The following is a 19,988-nucleotide window of genomic DNA, read 5'->3' as shown; positions in this document are numbered from 1 at the left end:
GGACAATGTCTGATGTCAAGAATATGCATTGCTGCTTCCATTAGCGACAATTAAATGCGGCAAAAATTGTGAATTGGACTGGTTTGAGTACATTTTGTTTTGTTATTATTATTATTTATGACAACAAATGTTACGGAACTTTATGCACAAAGCGCGCAACAGGAATCAGAACAAAAATAATAAATAATAACTAAGCAAATAAGCAAATTAAATGTTTATTTGCATTTTGTGTAGCTATGTTGTCAGAGGAACACGATTTTTTCTTAATTTAATGTGTATTTTGCAAATTAGTGCCAAAGTAATAATGTTGAGCGAACGAGTGTAACAGGAAAACTGAATAAATGTACACAAACAAATAGTCAACAGGAAAAGCAACAGGTCCCTCAGTTTTCCAATGAAGCGCATGTGCAGTGAGTGAGAGAAAACATCAACTTTGTAGAGTATGTGCATAAACATTATGGAAAACAATGGACAATATTAGCATATATGTCCATTTAAATACTAAACTCATTTAAATCTGCTTAAGCTCCTTTCATTCTTCAAATTAAGTCGAATGATCAAAATATATTTGATTATAAAATTCAAACTTGGCGCTTAAATTCATATGCAGCGAGTTGCCAGTTAAACTATGATGCTGCCAGCTAGTCGCAAACAGTAGCTGAGTGGCAACGCTGTCACAAGTGCGCACAACGATGCGCGCGCCGCACGTTTGCTTGGCGCTAGTTTAAATCAAGTATGCATTGAATATATATCATTTCTTGTACAATTGCCAACTGCTTTCGACATATCGAAAAGGAATATAACATTTATATAAAAATATATATATTGAAAACGAATATAACATTTGTATGCAAAATGTCGTTTGGTTGGGCATTCAACACCGAAAACGGCTACTTGGAAGGACTTGTACGTGGCTTTAAGAATGGAATGCTCAAGCAAGCCGAGTATATAAATCTAACACAATGCCTAACGCTGGATGATCTAGTGCTCAACATACAAAGCACCGATTATGGAGTATTGATAAACAATGAAACTCAAATCGATGTGGCACTGATTGAGTCGCGTATGCGCCAGAAAATTGTGACGCAATATAATTACATACGTGTAAATTCGACGGAACCGTTGACTACCTTTCTGGACTATATACGATATGAGCATATGATTGATAATGTCGCACTACTGATGGCGGGTCTACACAATCATCGACCGATGAAGAAACTTCTGCCCATGTGTCATCCATTGGGTCTGTTCGAGCAATTGGAAGCCATCGAGGTGGCCAGCAATATTGATGAGCTATTTAATGCCGTACTGATTGATACACCGCTCTCGAAATTCATAACTGGTAAATTCGACAAGACAGATATCAATCATACCGATGTCGAGATTGTGCGTAGTGTCCTCTTCAAGGCCTATCTGGAGGACTTTTATAAGTTCTGCAATAAGCTCGGCGGCACTACGGCGAATGTGATGTGCGATCTATTGAGTTTCCGGGCGGATCGTCACTGCATCACAATTACTGTCAATTCACTCGATACGCCAATGGAAGGCCCACAACGGGAAGATCTATTTCCCACCTGTGGCAAACTGTGTCCCATTGCACGGTCGGCTCTAGCGAAGGCCACAGATTTCGAGGAAGTGCATTCGATCGTCTGCAAGGAAATGAACTATGCCAAAGTGTTTAGAAACATCGAGAGAGATACGGACAATCTAATGACGTTGGATGATCATTTCCTCATGCTCGAGGCGAAAAACAATGTTAAATCGTATATGCAGCAATTTCACTTTGGCTGCTTTTACTCCTACATCAAGTTGAAGGAGCTCGAGTGCCGCAATATCATCTGGATTGCCGAATGCATCTCGCAATGTCAAACTGATAAGGTTAATGCTTATATACCCATACCGCTGTTCTGATTTGCATTACTTTCTCATTCAATCTATGTATTATATATTCTTATTTAATTAAATATACAAAAATTCTTTAGAACAAAAAAAAACTTTAAGAAATTTGTATCAATTAAATATTTTATAGTTCCTACATATTATATTTAGAAAGTCTCAAGAAGTTATTAAGACTTAAATAACAATTCTAACGACCAAGGAACTTACAAATACGAGACTTTTTAAAACCTGAACCGTTATAAAAACTATAGTTTTCTTAAATCTTCTTTAAAAAATCCCAGCAGCTTAATGCTAAAATAAATATATTGAAAATCAAGTTTTTTTTTATTACTATCATTAAATTTGAGATTTAATTTGCGTTAGAGCGTATGGTGTTGAAACGCATATCGATGCTGGGTGATACAATTTTTGGCGTGGTTCTCATTTTCCCAACCCAAACCCAAAGGTTCTAGCGTGAAATCAGCTGAGTCGCGAAACGAACGCTGAAGCGATTTCAGCAGCAGGTTCTGGGTTTTCTTTCATTTTTTGCAAAACTCAGTTTCAATTCGTGATTCTAGCTGGCTAGTTGTGTCAAGATATAGCAACAACGTAACCGAATGAATCATCTTCGTTTGTTGTCGTGAATTTTTAACTATATGTATGTACATATATCATTTTTTCACTTTGCTCTCCAAGAGTGCCTGTGTGTGTGTGTGTGTCTATGTGTGTGAGTGTGTGCGTGAGTGTGTTCGATTTTTTTTGTTTTTTTCTTTTTGTATCAACAAAAACTATTTATTTCAACAAAAACTATTTCATATGGAGCAGTAATCGGTCTGCCTGTAAATGATACGGGCATATTGCATATATAAACAGATACAATTTACCGTTTGATATAATTACATAGACACACATACACATGGACACGTCAGTGTGCGACAAAAGCAATGCTTTTCCGCATTTTTCCGCGAGTTCAAATTTCCTGTTCTTGCATTTAAGCTCCTCATCCACTCCCTTCCTCTTTGGGATGCCAGAGCACAAGAAACGAAAAGCATTCTTTTTGGTTACTTTTTTTCTTCTCTCAATACTTGTAAATCTCGTTTGCTATGCGACTTTTAAGTTTAGCCAACGCTCATTTTTTGTTCGTGTTCTGGGAATTGGAAAAATTACAAAACCAAAAAAGCAAAAAATCCCCCCGAATGGTATAAATTAAAATATAATATTCAACGCATTCTTTAACTATTATTACGAAAAGAAATATTATTGAAATCAAACAAAAACAAATATGATTAGCAATGGCCAATCATAATAATCAATTTGGATAAATACAATAGTTATTTTTCCCCATATTCATGAAATTCCAATAGACGCTGCACGTCAATCTCACGAATCACAATCTCAATACAACAACTAACAAACCATTCCATTTCATAACCATTATTTGTGCCTTTCCGAAATATAACGACGAAGTATTGTATTATATATGTATGTATATGGGTGTGTGTGTGTGTGTGCAGCGCCATATACACGAACGGTTTATGTATGTTCGGTTTATATAGTTTGTTTTTGTAGGCTTTCGTTGCTTTTGAATTTTTGAGTTTCGCAGTATTGAAATCGTGGTGGTGGTTGTTGGTTGAAATTCTGTTCTGCTTCCTCTTCATATTGCTGAGAGTGCGCTCGCTCTCTCGCTTGCTGCCGTTTAAGCGTATGTAAGTGTGTGTGTGTGTCGGTGTGTGTGTGTTCGTTTGTTTTGTTGTTCAGCAAGGTGTTCGCTGCTTCGCTGTGTGTTGAAAAATAGTTAAGTTAAATTATTATTAAAAAATCCCGTGAGAGCAAAACTGAAAATTTACGCAACGCTTTCATTTGTAGAATTTCGAGTCGTCATTGTTATTGTGGCATAGAATCTGTGTTATTTTGCGGAGTTGCCAGCATTTCCATAGTTGTTAAATGTAATTAACGTTTTTCTTATATTCTCTTTTTTCTTCAAAAATATTCTCAACATAATAAGCGTAAATTTGTGCCTTACGTTTGTGTGTGTTTTATATACATAAGTGTGTGTGTGTTAGTGTGTGTTTTGAGAGAGAGAGAAAGATAGAGAGAGCGAGTGCTAAGCGCGCTCTTGTTTTTCGTGCGCTAGTTACGCTCTCAATTCATATATTTTCTATATTACAGTGGGGCACAGGAAATATTGAATTAAATGGTTATTATCACCGTGAATACAATTTAAAATTTTAACTAGATAATAAAGAATATAGATTTGCTAATATGGGGCGTAAACGATAATTGAAACATTACACTGCAAGTATATGCATTAAAGTTCAATTCAACCGGCTTTTAATTAGCGTGTGCCCACTGTAAGCTCTCAATCTCATGTGAGTTTTAGGACAGCATTGAAATGCTGGAAAATTACTCAGCTTTCAGTGATTTCGAGTTTCGAATGCAGTAGCGAATTGCGTCTTCTTCTTCTTCATCGTCTTCCCAGCTAATCTTCCTTTTTCCCAATCCTCAAGCAATGCGACATTTCAAATTGAATCACAACACAAAAAAGAGGTACTTTTTTTTGTATTATTCCAAGTATTGTGTTTCAGTTTGTGGCTTCTTCGAATATCATTACGCATCTGGCGGAAACTCTTATATACATATTTACGTGCATAAATACTTGAAGTATTAACGTTGTTACGAGCATTACAATAACACTCCAGTTCGAAAGAAAAGTGACGAAATCTTTGTACCCCAAAGTGAACCAAGTGCCTCGTAATCGTATTTGGCATGTTTATTAACATTTTAAAATCGTTTACTCACTATCTCTAAATTTAGTTCGGTGCTACACACACACACACATATATATATATATATAGATTTCGAGTGTGTGTGTGTGTGACAGTTTGTGTGTTGTGTGTGTGTTTGTGTACGTTTATTCTTTTTACCTTCCCCATTGTCGCTTATACATATTTCGTATTGAAATTTGTAATCAAAATCGATAAAAATATATATTTATTTGCCTATTTAGATTTCGTATGTATTTGTAAGCTGAGAACATATTGCATATGTATTTGTATACATAAATGAAAATATGTATGTATATATGTATTTATAATAGATTTTGAAGTGTTATTCTCCTCATTCGTCGTTAGATATGGGTCTATCTACAAAAATAGCGAAAACAACGAATCGATGAGGTTGACGGATTTATTCGATTCGATTTATTTATTTAAGTGGTTTCGAAATCTGGTTTAGTTAGATATTCTACAAATTCTAACCGGTTGGAAGCTTAATATTAGTTTATAATGATTTCAGAAATACCGAAAACTTAATCAAGGGGCAAATAAAGTTGCGATTAAGTTATTAAATACAGTTAAGCATCGTTAGGTTGAACTTAATATCAAATTCCAATATGAAAAACCAATTATTAAATACGTTTATTATTCTGTCATATTTTTTTAGATTTTTAACATAACTACTCGAAAATAAAGGCAAATAAAAAAGACAGACCGATGTTGATGCCGCGTTATTCCGATCCGGACAACCATAAGGACAATAGCTTTACGGTTAAGCACGGCCACACCTCCACGACCGTGGCCGCCCACACGAAAATGCGTCTGCTGAGCAAAGTGGAGCACAACATGCGCCAGCAACAGCAACAGAATCAGCAACAGAGTCCCGGTCAAAATCAGAGCATCAGAAAGATTATCCACACAGCCGCCACGGGCAATGGATTGGTTGGCGATGTGGATGAACTGCTAACGCCCATGCGGATTAAGGCACATGCATCCCCGCCAGTGATATCGAGTGTGGAAAGCGTTGGCCACGGCTCCGGCGATAGCGGCAGCAAGGAGTTACATCCACGACCCGAACGCAACCTGTGGAGTCGGCTCGAGATGCTTGAGATGCTCAACATAATGCAGCAGATGAACGCCCTGGAGCAGCTAAACGATCGGAATGTAAAGAGTGAACAGGTCTTCCGCCAGATCGAGCAGGTGATGCGCAGCAAGGGCCACGTGAAGAAGTCCAGCATACAGATCTGGACCAAATGGAAGTTCCTCAAGTCCACATATAACACAACAACCCGTCAAGGTAACGGCATACCCAAAGTTGTCCCTGAGGAAGTATATCGGGTGCTCTGTCGCATGCTACGCGAGAATGCCAGCGCCAATGGCAGCGGCAGTGGCATCAGCAGCGAATGCGGCAACTCCATGGACAGTTCAAATGCTGAAATGGCCAAAACATTGGCCAACAGTGACGATAGCAAAGATGAGCTCGGCGTAGAGCATCCCATATTCGGTTTCTGTTTGGGACTGATCAAGCCGGAACCCGTGGATACAGGTGAGTGTATTCTTTATAAGATTTGTGGGATTCAAATTGTCAAACAATCTCCCAAAATTGGGATAATTTCCTTTGTGAGCAGTACTCAAAATTAAATGAATTTTTTGTCATTCTTATAGGCTACGAGACGACGACAATGAACAATGCCAGCAACGAATCCGAGCAAGAGATAGAATCCGTAGACTTTGTACAAAACGGGGAACGTACCCAGGACGCGACACAGTCCTCATTGGAGCACACGCCATTCATGGTCTCGGTTAAGAATGAGCCGGAAATGGATCTGGGCATGGATGGCACCAACACACCGCCGCCCACGGCGCCCACGTCGCCCTCGCCACCACCACCACCACCACTAACACCGGCAGGCCAATTGGAAAGCGATAACAAGTGCCAGTTGTACCCAGCGAAGTCGTCGACAACATCAACTTCGCTGCGCGTTGCTGCCTTTGCGAATGATGGGCCCAAAATGACGGCATCCACGCCCACACATGGGGTACTGCAGATCGAGCGTCCGATGCCGGCGCTGAACAGGAATCCTCTCAATTCGACTGCTGGTGGCAAGGGGAATCGCTCGATGCCGCTGCAGAGCACCAGTAGCATTAATTTTGTGCATCCCACTACCAAATTGATGCTGCCTCGCAAGCAGCTGCCAGTGCGATTCCCGCGCGAGATTAGCGTGCAGCCGGCGAGGTTGGGTGCCATGAAAGTGGTGCCCATGCGGGAAACGGGTTACTTGCTGCGGCCAGAACGTATGATACCCGATCTGGAGCAGTCCATATCGCCGCCACAGTCGCCTTCGCCGCCAATGCCCAAATATTCCATACCCTCGTATGCCTCAACCAGTCGCCAGGCGCAGCAGCAACAGCAGCAGCTCAGCGAAGAGCATAACCAGCAGCAGCATCCGTTTCGCAAGCGACGTCTCCAGTTCCTGCAGCAATCGCCTGTGCCCGTCAAGCTACAGCGCAGCTCCACACACCATGAGCACAAGCCTCATGGCAATTATCGCAGCTACGAATCGTCTGGCGTTCCGACAGATGACTATAAGCATAAACTGGTCGCCGAGGAGGCGCAGCGTCGCAAGCAGCAGCAAGAGGATCTGTTCAAGAAGGAGCTCACCCAGCTGGCCACGGCCATGCGCTCGGCGCAGAAGGACATGCTCGAAGATTTCTTTCGCCAGCAGAAAATATTCGCGCGACGCGAACATGAGTTCCAGCTGAAGCAGGACTACTTGGTGATGACTGCGTTGCGCAAGCAAACGGATGCACTGCTACGCACAGCCAAGGAACTCATGCTGCCGGCGGGGGAGGAGGAGGAGGAGGAGGAGACGGCGGAACCACAACAACAACAGGAGCAGGATCAGCAACAGCAGACGGAAACAGAGGATAGAGCCAACAATATGTTATTATTGCAGCCGGAAGTTGAGCTGCTGGAGGAGCAAGAAAACCAAGAGAATGAGGAGATGGAGGATATGGACGAGATGCTGGACGAGTTTGAGGAGAATGACACACAGTACAGTGATGATTGTAATCAAAGCGATGCAGCCTTGGAGGTGTCCACATCCTTAGCCAGCGAAGATGCCTCAAATCATAGCGCTAGTTTGGGCGATGATGCACAAATATGTTAATTTAACCCCTAGTATCAAGTATTATCACAAAAACTATATATATTATTATTGTTATTTCTAATTCCCAAAAAAAAAAAAAACAAACAAATCAAAACAAAAAAGTGAAACCAGAAACATTCCAAACACATTCCTTAGTTTTGAGAAAAGAAAAGGTAAAAATTATATAACAAATATACGCCTTTAAATATATATAAATAGATCTGTATATATACACATATTCCTAGAGCAAAGCCCACATTGTTAAAAGACTTGATTATATTTAAGCACTAAGAAAATGTCAAAATACGATTAATTAAAATGTATTTATTGTTCTGGTTGGTAGTCCCCGAATTGTGGATTATCGCGAACGCTTGTGCTATATGCTAGCTATTGGAAACATCAGAATATACGCATACATAGTGATATTTAAGCAATGTCAAAATCGATGCAGAAATGGAACCCGTTTAAATATATTAAATGCTTACTTTTTATTAAGCGATTTAAATAACATTAATTTAACATTCGTTTTGTTTTCTTCTGTTCTTTGACATTACGTTCAAAATAAAATTATTACAATCTGCGTTGGGTAAACATTATAAAAGAAATTCAAAATCCTTGAGCTATTCATTTGCTGCATTGACCAGGTCAATAGCCATTTACACATTTTAAATTTCGGCTTCCATTTCAGCATGTTGTACACATTATAAACGAAATAAAAGCTCATATAAATTTCTTAACAAGAAATGTATTTAGTATGCAGTATTTAAAACAGACTCATACTTATGACTAACGCAAATGAAAGATCGACGCCGTAAACTAGCGAGAAATCAATTGGTTGCTTATAGCTATATTCTCTCAAAAATTTGTTTAAACTAAATACTACCCATATAACTAGCTCTAGCTTAAAATGTGTTTTGTAGGTATATATATATATATATATATATATATATATATATATATATATATATATATGTATATATATGTGTGTGTGAGTGTGTGTGTGTACGTGCACGCATGTGTGTGTGAGCGTGTGTGTGTTTCACTAAACTATAGTTGTGTTAGTGTTGCACAAAGATTAAACGCCTAAAGCGAAAATTATTATTATATTTAGTTGCTAGTGTTTTATTTTACAATTACGATTAGGCCCCCCCACTGAATATATACCCCGACCGATCCCCTAAATATCGATAACCCAACGACAGCAACGATCCACACTGCATGCCCCCATCTCTAGTCGGGCCGATAGATGGGCGTCTTGGGTATATATTCAATTAATATAACATACTCCATCATGGAATTGGAATCACATTGTTGCTTATGCAGGCGCCAGTGTACGCCCAGTTTATGATATAAATGACTATTCTCCCACTCCAACAGCTTGTCCAGTGTCAATTGCGTCTGCAAGGATGGATCAAATGTTATTATTTAACTTATATATATATATTATATAAATTGAATCTTACGCGCTTGCTTAGACAGATGACGGGCCAGAGGGAGCAGCCGAGGGTGCAGCAGCAACAAACACAGCCGCAAAAGAGCCACTTGACATTCAGGGGCAGGGTCTTCTTCAAGATGCCATTGATGCGACCGATGGTCGCTTTATATTCCTCGGGCGCAACGCGCGATAATAGGCCGCAGGGGAATTCAACGTTGAAGCGATTGCTAAGGCCAAATCTGACAAAAAAAAAAATAAAAAACAAACAAAAAACATGAAATAGGCATAATAAAATTACAAATTCTGTGCTGATATAAAATATGCGTCATATATGTTGCAAGTATTATCAAGAAAAGCCGAGCAATTGAATTGCACAAAATTCTGTATGCTTTGTGGTTATATAAGTCAATAATTGACAGCTGGGCGCCAAATGGAACAAGGTCATTCGCACCAACGCACAATCAATGTTAACAAAACAATCGCGCCCAAAAAGAGAATTTAGCTATCACAAGCCTTGAGCTACATTCTCAATTAACGCATATTTCGATGTATATAGATATATATATATTTATACATATATATAAATATGTACATGTCTTTAGTAAATATTTACACTTACACGGTCATGTTGCCAGCACCTCGAATGATAATCGGCTCCGGGACTGGCATCACCGTCTGATCCTGAAAGTGCTCCAATTCATCCAACTGCTCGTCCTCATAGATGGCATCGAAATCGGAGAAAGACATCGCGACACGATCTATCCTCGTTTCTAATGATGGGCGGATGGATGGATGGGCAGCAACGACGCTCTCCCGTGCGTCCCAGAAGAGAAGAATTAGTAATACTTTCCAACGTTTTTTGCAGAGAGCTCAACACATATTTCATTTGATATTTCGAGTTGCGCTGCTTCTAGTGGATCTCTCTATGCGTGTGTGTGTGTTAGATTTAATTCGAAATCTCAGTCTGATTGTTCTGATTGTTATTTGTACTTCACTCTCTGTGACTCAAACAATAAAAATCGCCGCCGTCTTTGTTATTTACTGTTATACTGATGATGCTGCTGCTGCTTCCGCCATACGCGTTGACGTTCGACTGCACTGATACGAGGAGCTGCCGTTGATTTCTTGTTCCTTTATTGCGTTGCATTCAAATGTAAATGCACACACATATGAAATATGTATTATAATTTTAAGCACAAAACAATAACCGAGTAGCTGATATAAGTAAATGTGCGTGTCTGTGTTTGTGCGAATCAGCCAGCATTCATTTCTCTGAAGGTTGTGCAACACTGGCGCTCGTCCGCTTTATTATTGTTGTTGTTGTTGCTGTAGTGGGGGGCCAAAGCAATATGCATTTATTCGTTTTTGTTAGCTGCGTATTTCGCAATCACCTTTTTTCCACCAATTGCTTACAATATTTTGAACTGAATGCTTGTGCGTTACTTTAATGACGATTTATTTCGATTTATTACTCTGAAAACAACTTTGTATGATCTAGCACAGTTTATTTGGGCTCCCAATGCGTTTTGTAATAATGAAAATATCTTCTTTACTTGAGTTTTGTGTTTGTTACAAGACGAACGACGACCAGCTGGCAGCTGTTTGTGTTGCAGGGTTGCCCAATCGTCGCGAAAAAGTGAAGTCACTTTCAAACATGCGAATGACCAGCGGGTTAATATTGATTTATTAATTAGCTACATTTATAAATAATTTAATGTGTGTGTATATATATTTATATATACATGTATATATATGTAAATAGCACTTACAAGCGTAAACTATGCTCTAACTAATAATGTAAAAAAATATTGTGCACAAATTCGACAGATTAGCAAACACCAATTAATTTGCAGCATTTTAACACAAGCTATTAATGTATGAATGACAAGGCATATATTTTGTTGAGTGTGGGTTTCTCTGCATCTCCGGTTTTCACTTCTTTTTCGAGGCACTCGGACTGGTCGATTGGAAGACCGATGAGGCTGACATCAGATTTTCAATGTATTGTCCCAGCACTTGATTCTCCGAACGCAATTTCAGATTCTCATTCTTTACGGAGTCAACGCGTTGGGAGAGATCGTCCAATGTGTTCTGCAACTCCAACACTTGGGTAATCAAACGCGATTTTTCCTGAATGTCATCCGGGCCTACGTCAATCGTGTCCAGTGAATTATGTGAGGAGTCTGGCGTTGAGCTGTGATTAGTGAACGAAGAGCGCAGCGAATCCATGGAGCGACCATTTGCAATATTATGCGCTGTTGACGGCTCATCATCGTTGATAATAACTGCAAGGCAACCAACAAACTTTTATTTATACCCACAGCCGGACGCGCCCAACTCTTCCACATCCACAACCCAAATAATAAAAATACTCACCCTGTGGATCCTCATCAATCGCCATTATGTTGTCGTCGTTGTTAATTATGGACATCGTTAAAAATGTGTTTATGCCTGGACCGTTATAAATTAACTTCAATTCTTTATTTTATTAGAAGATATTTCATGAAAAACTAACTACCACTTTTTAGTTACAAAAATGCGTTGATTAACACTGTCTTCCGCAAACTTTTCAACACTCACTTTCATTGCAAATTAAAAGAAGAAGAACATTGATGGTTTACGTTAGAATATTATTATTTTATCCAAAAATTTTATAATTTGTTTGCGCTAAAGCGAAGAAAAATCAATTTGATTTAACATATTTATTCAACTTTGTTGACAAGTTTTTTAAATAAATACTTATGCCAGTGGATAGAGTGATTAATAAGTCGTAATACTACTCTTGCTGCTGCTGCATTTTATCGAAATCTTTAACTGCAAAACTTGCAAAAAGTGAAAAGTTAGCTGTTGTCAACTTGAAAAAGGTATATCAATTAAAGTGTAGTGTGAAAATGAGTTGAAAATCAATCCTGTGATGTTTTAACGTTTTAAAAATAACCGACTTGAGTTAGTTGTTGTTGCTAGAGTTGCCACCTGAACAGCATTCGATCGACGAATTAAAATACACAAGCATGCTTTTTGCCATTATAATTTTTAACGTTGCACTGCAAACATCAACTTCAGTTCGTTTTTCTCAAAGTAACACACAAATTGTGATTAATATAAACCAAGTGCTGATAAAGTGTTAAAAGTTCATTAAAAAGCCAAGAGCATTTGTCCTGTCACTGTCTATGGTGTGGAACAACAGTTAGCATATACGCCGAGCACAGAAGGTTGGATAAAATTTCGTCTATTGCCAAACAAAACAACATTTATGGAGGTAATGCTTGTCTATTTGCCAGAATTCAAAAGTTGCCAATATTGATGCGATTCATTTAATCCATTTGGTTTTAGTTGTTTTGTGAATCCAGCCAGACAAAAAAAGCCAGCGGCTAAAGAAGCAACAACTTCTGTTCTAGATTACAGCATTTTGAACCCGAAAATATTTAAGGTAAGCTTTTTGGTAAGTTTTATATCATCTAACTGTTAAACTAAACACCAAATTAGAGTAATTATGATTTTGGCATAGTAAGCAAAAGACCAGATAAGGTATGCGTACATGCATGTATACATATATGACATTGACATCAGTATTCACACATACGCGTAAATATACATACGTAATAGATCGAACATCAATGATTTTCAGTAATTTCAGTTAAGGATACGTGTTGCGTAATAAAACTCCATGCAAATGGACTTAAAATTTTGATTTTAAATCTTGCCCATGCAAATGTAAATTTCCATGCAGCATACCTAAAAATGATATCAATATTCAATATGGGCGCTGCCAACTTTGCCTAAAATATGAGTTGCTAAACGGGCGCGCAAACTAATTGCATGATTTTTAATGCTAGTGTCAGATATTTAGGAAAAACAACCACTTCATTTTAAAATATACTGGTTACATTGTATTTAAATCAGTGTCTCTTAATTTCAGAGCAAAGCAAGCGTCAATAGAACTGAAACGATTTTTAAATATTGCAATTGTGCGGAACTGCCATCCTTGGTAAAAACCGGACGGCAACCTTAAAAAATCCATAAATTAAAAATACTAAAATTTGTAATAAATTTAGCGCGTGATAACATTTAATATTGCAATAATCAACAGTTATATCTCAAAATATGAACTATAAACGTGTAATATTTAAATAGACTGCGAGCACAATAGTGAAATAAAACGGATAAAAAGTGTACAAATTTGACAAACAAAAAATACCAATAACTGGGCAAAGGTGCTGTTGGTGATTGGATAAAATGCCAAAACTTGTGCGGCAACGTACGAATTCTATTGCCTGCAGTTAAAAAGAGTGGAAAAAGACGCCATTTGAGTGGACTTTAAATATAAGTTGTTGTTGCTTTTTTTTTCAAAACTGCCAAAAACAGGGCCTGTGCTAAAGCCGTATATATATTGCTAATTGTAACAAAACATGTTGCCCGCCAACACAGGCATTGCAGCAACAAAGCGGGAAGTGCCACTGACGATGTTGCCAATAAAACCGGGAAACGTTGCTGTCTCTGGCACAGCAGCACAAATCAAAGTCGCTGAGGAGAGGCGTTATTTACCCATTGCTCCCATGCCCACCAAGCCGTGTAATGCTCTAAACCTAAACACTTGCAACAATAATAATAACAACAATAATAATAATATTAATAATAATAGTAATAAACAGATTAATAACAACAACAACAACAATGCGACGACAACTGCTATGAAAACCAAATTGACTCCAGTCAATTTTGTACAAAATCCAATGAAGGCAAATGCGGCAACAGTTGCACAGCCTCGTTATAAATTGGTTCCTTCGAATGCCTCGTCCAATGGTAATGCCAACTCGTCGCTGCTATCCCTATTGACGCCTAAAACACTTATCAAGCCCAACAACAGCAATACTCAATCTCAGCCTGTGGTTATACGGTCTGTTCCAGCAATCGCAACAATTCCCGTACAACAGCAGCAACAACAGCAGCAGCAACAACAGCAGCAGCAGCAACAACAACAACAACAGCAACAACAACAAAATGGAACCGTTTACATTCACAATAATGTAAATAGTACGGGAACGTTAGGAGGACAGCAAACAACAAATGTTATAACTCTTGTGGCAAAGAAATCGGGTAAGTTCAGTTACTTAAATTAGGTATGAATTATATAACACTAAATATACAATATAAGTAAAGGTTTTTTTTGTTGTATTTTGTTTTTGGAGTTTCGATCGCGCACACATATTATCTACATGTGCACATGTATAAGTGTGTTTTATATTCGATTTCGGTGTGGCTTTCAATCCATTTTATTATTTTTTTTGTTCAGCCGCCACAAGTCGCCCTGCTCATTTAGTTGTTTGTTGTCAGTCAGTCAGAGTCAGTGTGTTCGTGTGTGCGTACGTTTGTGTGTGTGTGCGTAGTCTTTTATTATTATTATTATTACTATTACTATTATTTGGTTTGCTCTGTTGTTGTTGTTGTTGTAATTTAACGTGTTTACCTAACTGCTGCTGTTCATTTACATTTGTAAATTGGTTGCTTGACGAAAATAAGTCTCATGTGGCTATTTTAAGAATTATATAGTTCACGCTTTTTCGTTTTTATTATTTATTGTTGTCGCTGTTGTTGTTGTTGCTGTTGCTGTTGAGTTTCATGAAATCGATTGACAAGTTTCTTGAAAAGAAATTGCATTTGCAACCCAACGCCAGGTTTTTCAAAATGTTGAAATATGTCACATTGGGTAAATACAATAAAAGTAAAAAAGAAATAAAAACAAAACGCAGTTCATATTTGTTGTTTATCAACGTCATGTATATGCAAAAAAATTAAAGTCGCGGGCGGGCGTGTAAAAAAATACAACGACAACGATGATCAGGTTTTTGCATCTGCAGCTGCCTTAAAAAGAAAAAAAAACGACGAAAACTTAAATGCACAAGCGAAGAGGCAACATAAATAATGCTGTATAATGTTTAGATTTGTAGATCGCCGAGCAGACTCAATGTAATAATTGTGGCAAGCATTTTACACTCAAACTGCATTCATGACTCACAATTAAACACGACATAACAAGAAATACAACAATAATAGCAACATATTCTTTTTATCAGAGTTTAAAAATGCATACATATATAAACAGTGTGTGTGTGCATTATTGTGTACACACCTAAATATATTTTCACTATATATTTAATTAAATTTTCTCTCTCTCTCAATAGCAAGTGATCCTGGAACGCCACAGCTCTCATTGAAATCCCGTACGCCAGTTATTTTGAGCAAAGAGGCCGTGGAGAAATTGCGTTTAAAGTTTGGTCAGGTGCAGGCGCAGGCCAACGCTGGAGCGCTCATCCTTACCAAGCCACTGAAAAGCAAAAGCAACTGCAACAACAACAATAACAACAGTGACAACAACAACAGCTTGATTTCTAAGCCGGCACCGGAGAGAAAAGCCAACCAGGCGGTGCCAAAGAGCGGCACAATTGCTGCTTCCACGCCCACGCCGTTGACCATGCCCACCCCGGTGACCGGACCCACACCTGTGACGGCGCCCACGCACTTGACCACGTCCACGACTGCGATGCCTATGCTGATGCCGAAGCCCAAGCACATGCCCACGCCCATGCCCAAGTTGACGCCCATCTCGATGACTGCGTCCAGCAATGCTATACCCACACCGTTAGCGACTCCCATGCCGACGCCCATGTTGTCCATGTCGACGCCTCTGCCCATGCTCGTCCCGACGCATCTGCCCGTTCCGACGCTTATGCCAAGTCTAAATGTTGATCTGCCCGAGATCCAAATCAGTGCGCTGCCAGCAGCGACGCTCAATGGTGCCAAACTAACGAAATCACTACAAACGACCAGTGGGGTTCCGAAGATGCCAGCACTGCAGCAGATACCAAGCAAAATCCCAAACACAAGAACAACAACAAGTTTTGAGCAACAAGGTTCAGCCAAACTGCAACGCTCTAAATCGCTGGCTGGGAATGAGCAGAATCCAGAAATCGTCTGCTTGCAAAACAATGCCACAGAGCGCCGTCATTCGGTGGCCATTATGGCCAAGGAAGTGGATGTGGTGATTGAGCAACCGATAGCCATCGAAACCATAACCATAGACGATGATGACAGCGACGAGGAAATGGAAAGGGAAAGGGGGGTGGAACAAAAGCAAAAGCAAAAGGAACAGCAGCAGCAGCAGGATCAGCAGGTTGCAAGAGACCAGCAAGAACAAAAACAAGCATCTAGAAAAAATTCAACGGCAAGTCGGAGCAGCGTCCAAAGCATCATAAGCACCATTAGCAGCAGCAGCAGCGACGGCAGGAGCAGCGATGTGGAAGTGATTATTGTGCCAGAAAGTCAACCAGAACCTCCGAAGCCAACGGAGGAAGTCATGCAACAGCAACAGGAGCAACAACAACAGCAGCAACAACAACAGCAGCAACACCAACAGCAGCAACAGCAACCGTTGAGCAACTCAAACAAGCTGAGCATTGTAAGAGCCGAAACGCTGTCATTATCCAAGGAGGACTTTGAGAAATCGCTCCGTTGCGATGAGCAGGTGTCAATCAGTTCACCACCTCTCGTGTCGACCACCAGCAATAACTCGAACAGCTCAAGCAGCTTGCAACCAGGGCTTATCGAAGAGGAGAAGAAGTCAGAGCAGTCCATATTTAAGGGCAGCATGGTGCAGAACTTTGGCATGCTGCAATGGATTGATCAACATCATCCCGGCACGCTGCTGAACTCCAACTTGCGCTTCGGACTCAATCGCTACAATTTGCTGCATCTGACGGAACGCTGTAAGCCACGTCGTGGACCAGCCAATTACTTTGAGCGTGCGCTCTTCGAGCGTCCTAATCGACGGACCAACACCAGCTCCCATCCATTGCTCTATTTGTGCTCGCGCTGCAATTGCCATGGACCCGCATCCGATTTTTTATCGCAGCGTGAGTAAAAGTCTGCTTAATATGCAAACTGATACCAAAATCTAATCTTTGTCATGTAATCTTTTGTAGACTTTTGCTCGCTGTATTGTGTGCAGCGAGCTAATAAGCGACGCCACTCAAACCCGTCCAGCAATCGGCACGAGAGCAAACACAGTCGCATGGAGGAATCATCATCATCATCATTATCAACAACATCATCAGCGAAACTAACCAATGGGACAATGGTACACCAACAGAAGCAGCGGGAAAAGGAGCAGAAGCCATCGGCTGAGAAGCGCTCCTTCCGCTGGTCCGAATATCTAAAAATGAAGGGCAACGGCAATGCGGCACCAATTCATCTCTTCCTCAATCCATTTCCCACCAGTGCCAATTGCTTTGAGCGCGGCATGAAACTGGAGGCAATCGATCCGGAGAATTGTTCGCTCTTCTGTGTCTGCACCATTGTCGAGGTGCGTGGCTATCGATTGAAGCTCAATTTTGATGGCTACTCGAGCATGTATGATTTTTGGGTCAATGCCGATTCGATGGACATCTTTCCGCCCGGCTGGTGTGAGCGCACCTCACGCATTCTCCAATCACCCAAGGACTATTGTCCGGATCGTTTCACCTGGTATCGTTATCTGGTTAAGACAAATGCAAAGGCAGCACCATGGGCACTCTTCACCCATCTAAATGGACCGATGCATGCACTAATCAATGGCTTTCGGGTGGGCATGCATCTGGAGGCGGAGGATCTAAATGATACGGGCAAGATTTGTGTGGCGACCATTGCGGATGTGTTGGATGAGCGCATACGTGTCCATTTCGATGGCTGGGACGATTGCTACGATTTCTGGGTGCATGTCAACTCGCCATATATACATCCATGCGGCTGGCACGAGGGTCGCCAGCAACTGATTGTGCCACCCGATTATCAAAACATCAACTTCAACTGGACGGATTACATAAATGAAGTGGGCGGCATTGCGGCGCCCGTGGAGCTGTTTGCAGCGCGCGAACCCATGGAGTTCCAGGCGCACATGAAACTCGAGGTAGTCGATCAACGCAATCCGTGCCTGATCCGCCCGGCGACAGTGGTCACCCGGAAGGGCTATCGCGTCCAATTGCATTTGGATTGCTGGCCAACGGAATATTATTTCTGGCTGGAGGATGATAGTCCCGATCTGCATCCGATTGGCTGGTGTGAGGCCACCTTGCATGAGCTCGAAACTCCGCCGGGCTTCCAGCAGCGTCCTCTAGCCATGCGCTGCGAAGTGAAAGGATGTCGTGGATATGGCAATGCCAAACGTTTCAATCTCAACGTGCACGAGCTGCGCGACTGTTGTCCGTATGCGCCGGAGAACTGGCGGCAGTGGCGCTCGAAAACAGTGAAGCCACCACGCGTACTTCCCGACCATATCATTCAAGATGAGTCACCAAAGCAGCAGCAGTTTACCGAAGCATCCACAGAAGTATTGTTGAGCAGCCGGAGCATCTCAACAGACTTTGCTCAACCCAAGCATAAATCAACGGGTAAACGGAAAGCGAATAAATCCCGTGCCAGCTTGGATGAGCTCAAGTCGGAGATCAAGTTGTTAAAATGCGAGGAGGAAATGCCAGCGTCCATTGAGAATAAGCGGGAACCCAGGGAACCGTCGCCCATGCCCACAGAGAGTGAAGTTGATCCCCGCTGTCTGCAAATAGCCAAATCCATTGTGACGGAATATGGACCACAAGTTGTGCGAAATTATCACCTGTGGCAGACAAACAGCGGCTTTGACATGTCTCAAGTGAAGAGCAATCCGCTCCATTGGACCAATTGGGATGTCTTTGAGTTTGTCGAGCGTGCCCTCAAGTCCACCAGTATTGCCCAGATGCTATTCGACGCGGAGATCGATGGACACGCATTGCTTATGATCGGACGCAGAGATTTAGAAAAGTACTTCCAGCTGAAGATCGGCCCGGCTGTAAAGCTCTTCTCACTCATAGTCAATCTTCGCATTGCGGTCGTCTGCAAGTTTAAGACGCTGCACACGGAACGATTCCCTTATCTGGCCAGCGTAAATCAACCAACATTGAATGGTAAACTGGAACGGCCCGAATCTCCGGCAGAGGAGAGTTTGTCGGCATCGCCAAGCGGATCTGAACAAATGGATGCTGAAGATGACAGCCATGAAGAGCAGGAGGAGGATGAACAGGCGGAGGATGAGCAGGCGGAAGATGAGCAGGAGGAGGATGAACAGGCGGAGGACGAGCAGGTGGAAGATGAGCAGGAGGAGGAAGATGAGGAAGAGGAGGCGGACGAAGAAGAGGAAGATGGGGTGGAGGAAGACGAAAGCGATGAGGTAAAGCCGGATGCAGAAGACGAAGACGAAGCGATGGAAGATGATGTTGATTATGATCAGGAACTGGAAGAGGAGGCAGAGCAGGAGCGAGATTACACTGATCATAAGCAATACCCAAAACGGGAGCTAACCGACGAGGACGACGTTGTGCTTGACAACGATGATTTCCTCAGCGTTAAGCCAAGTTTTGTTCAGAGTGAAGATAAGGACGCGGATGTCGTCATGACGAGTCGATCCCAAGATCTGCTGCCGGCCACTGATGCAGTAGCAAACATATCGTAGGGCAACCTATTGTGCTTCAAAGCAAGTGTATTTATTAATTTCTTTAATCCCAAATTTATCATACTATGGCAATTCAATTTAATTAGTTGACCTATTTGTATAAGATTTGTTGCGTTGGCTCGTTTCTCTCAAAAGATATTGTTTATACAATTTACAACTATAGTAAGTATTATTTTAAGTCAATCGACATATACATATATATATGATACGAGTTTTGTGTTTAATTAATAAACAAA

The 19,988-nt window shown here is 40.9% G+C and overlaps 5 protein-coding genes across 7 annotated transcripts; 3 read left to right on the top strand and 2 right to left on the bottom strand.

Moving 5' to 3' along the window:
* The first annotated feature begins 831 nt into the window (after positions 1-831).
* Positions 832-1,963, top strand: LOC6567670 (probable V-type proton ATPase subunit d 2). Its single transcript, XM_001993707.3, has one exon. The coding sequence runs from the start codon at positions 856-858 to the stop codon at positions 1,909-1,911; it is 1,056 nt and encodes a 351-aa protein (XP_001993743.1). The 5' UTR covers positions 832-855; the 3' UTR covers positions 1,912-1,963.
* Positions 1,964-3,482: 1,519 nt separating this feature from the next.
* LOC6567671 (PAX-interacting protein 1) lies at positions 3,483-8,315 on the top strand. The gene is made up of 3 exons (XM_001993708.2): positions 3,483-3,584; positions 5,320-6,198; positions 6,318-8,315. Exons 2-3 carry the CDS (start codon positions 5,370-5,372, stop codon positions 7,820-7,822), a joined length of 2,334 nt encoding a protein of 777 aa, XP_001993744.1. The 5' UTR covers positions 3,483-3,584; positions 5,320-5,369; the 3' UTR covers positions 7,823-8,315.
* A 592-nt stretch (positions 8,316-8,907) lies between these two features.
* LOC6567672 (cysteine-rich hydrophobic domain-containing protein 2) lies at positions 8,908-10,863 on the bottom strand. The gene is made up of 3 exons (XM_001993709.3): positions 9,856-10,863; positions 9,265-9,475; positions 8,908-9,199 (listed from the first exon to the last, which is right to left on the bottom strand). The coding sequence occupies exons 1-3, from the start codon at positions 9,981-9,983 to the stop codon at positions 9,032-9,034; spliced, it is 507 nt and encodes a 168-aa protein (XP_001993745.1). The 5' UTR covers positions 9,984-10,863; the 3' UTR covers positions 8,908-9,031.
* Positions 10,864-11,055: 192 nt separating this feature from the next.
* Positions 11,056-11,734, bottom strand: LOC6567673 (short coiled-coil protein). The gene is made up of 2 exons (XM_001993710.3): positions 11,613-11,734; positions 11,056-11,521 (listed from the first exon to the last, which is right to left on the bottom strand). Exons 1-2 carry the CDS (start codon positions 11,665-11,667, stop codon positions 11,169-11,171), a joined length of 408 nt encoding a protein of 135 aa, XP_001993746.1. The 5' UTR covers positions 11,668-11,734; the 3' UTR covers positions 11,056-11,168.
* A 570-nt stretch (positions 11,735-12,304) lies between these two features.
* On the top strand, positions 12,305-19,973 carry LOC6567674. Of its 3 annotated transcripts, none has more exons than XM_001993711.3 (5): positions 12,305-12,495; positions 12,570-12,666; positions 13,156-14,333; positions 15,419-17,146; positions 17,216-19,973. In XM_001993711.3, exons 3-5 carry the CDS (start codon positions 13,646-13,648, stop codon positions 19,750-19,752), a joined length of 4,953 nt encoding a protein of 1,650 aa, XP_001993747.3. In that variant the 5' UTR covers positions 12,305-12,495; positions 12,570-12,666; positions 13,156-13,645; the 3' UTR covers positions 19,753-19,973. The 3 variants fall into 3 exon arrangements, with proteins under 3 accessions (XP_001993747.3, XP_043071199.1, XP_043071201.1); XM_043215264.1 differs by having other exon boundaries at positions 12,570-12,678; XM_043215266.1 differs by lacking the exons at positions 12,305-12,495; positions 12,570-12,666; positions 13,156-14,333 and adding an exon at positions 14,920-14,943 and having other exon boundaries at positions 17,216-19,971.
* The last annotated feature ends 15 nt before the right edge of the window (positions 19,974-19,988 follow it).

The sequence above is a fragment of the Drosophila grimshawi genome, unplaced genomic scaffold, assembly GCF_018153295.1.
Source record: "Drosophila grimshawi isolate 15287-2541.00 unplaced genomic scaffold, ASM1815329v1 contig_311, whole genome shotgun sequence".
NCBI lineage: Eukaryota > Metazoa > Arthropoda > Insecta > Diptera > Drosophilidae > Drosophila > Drosophila grimshawi.
The sequence above is the reverse complement of the archived record's forward strand: the minus strand, read 5'-3'. Positions and strand labels throughout refer to the sequence as shown.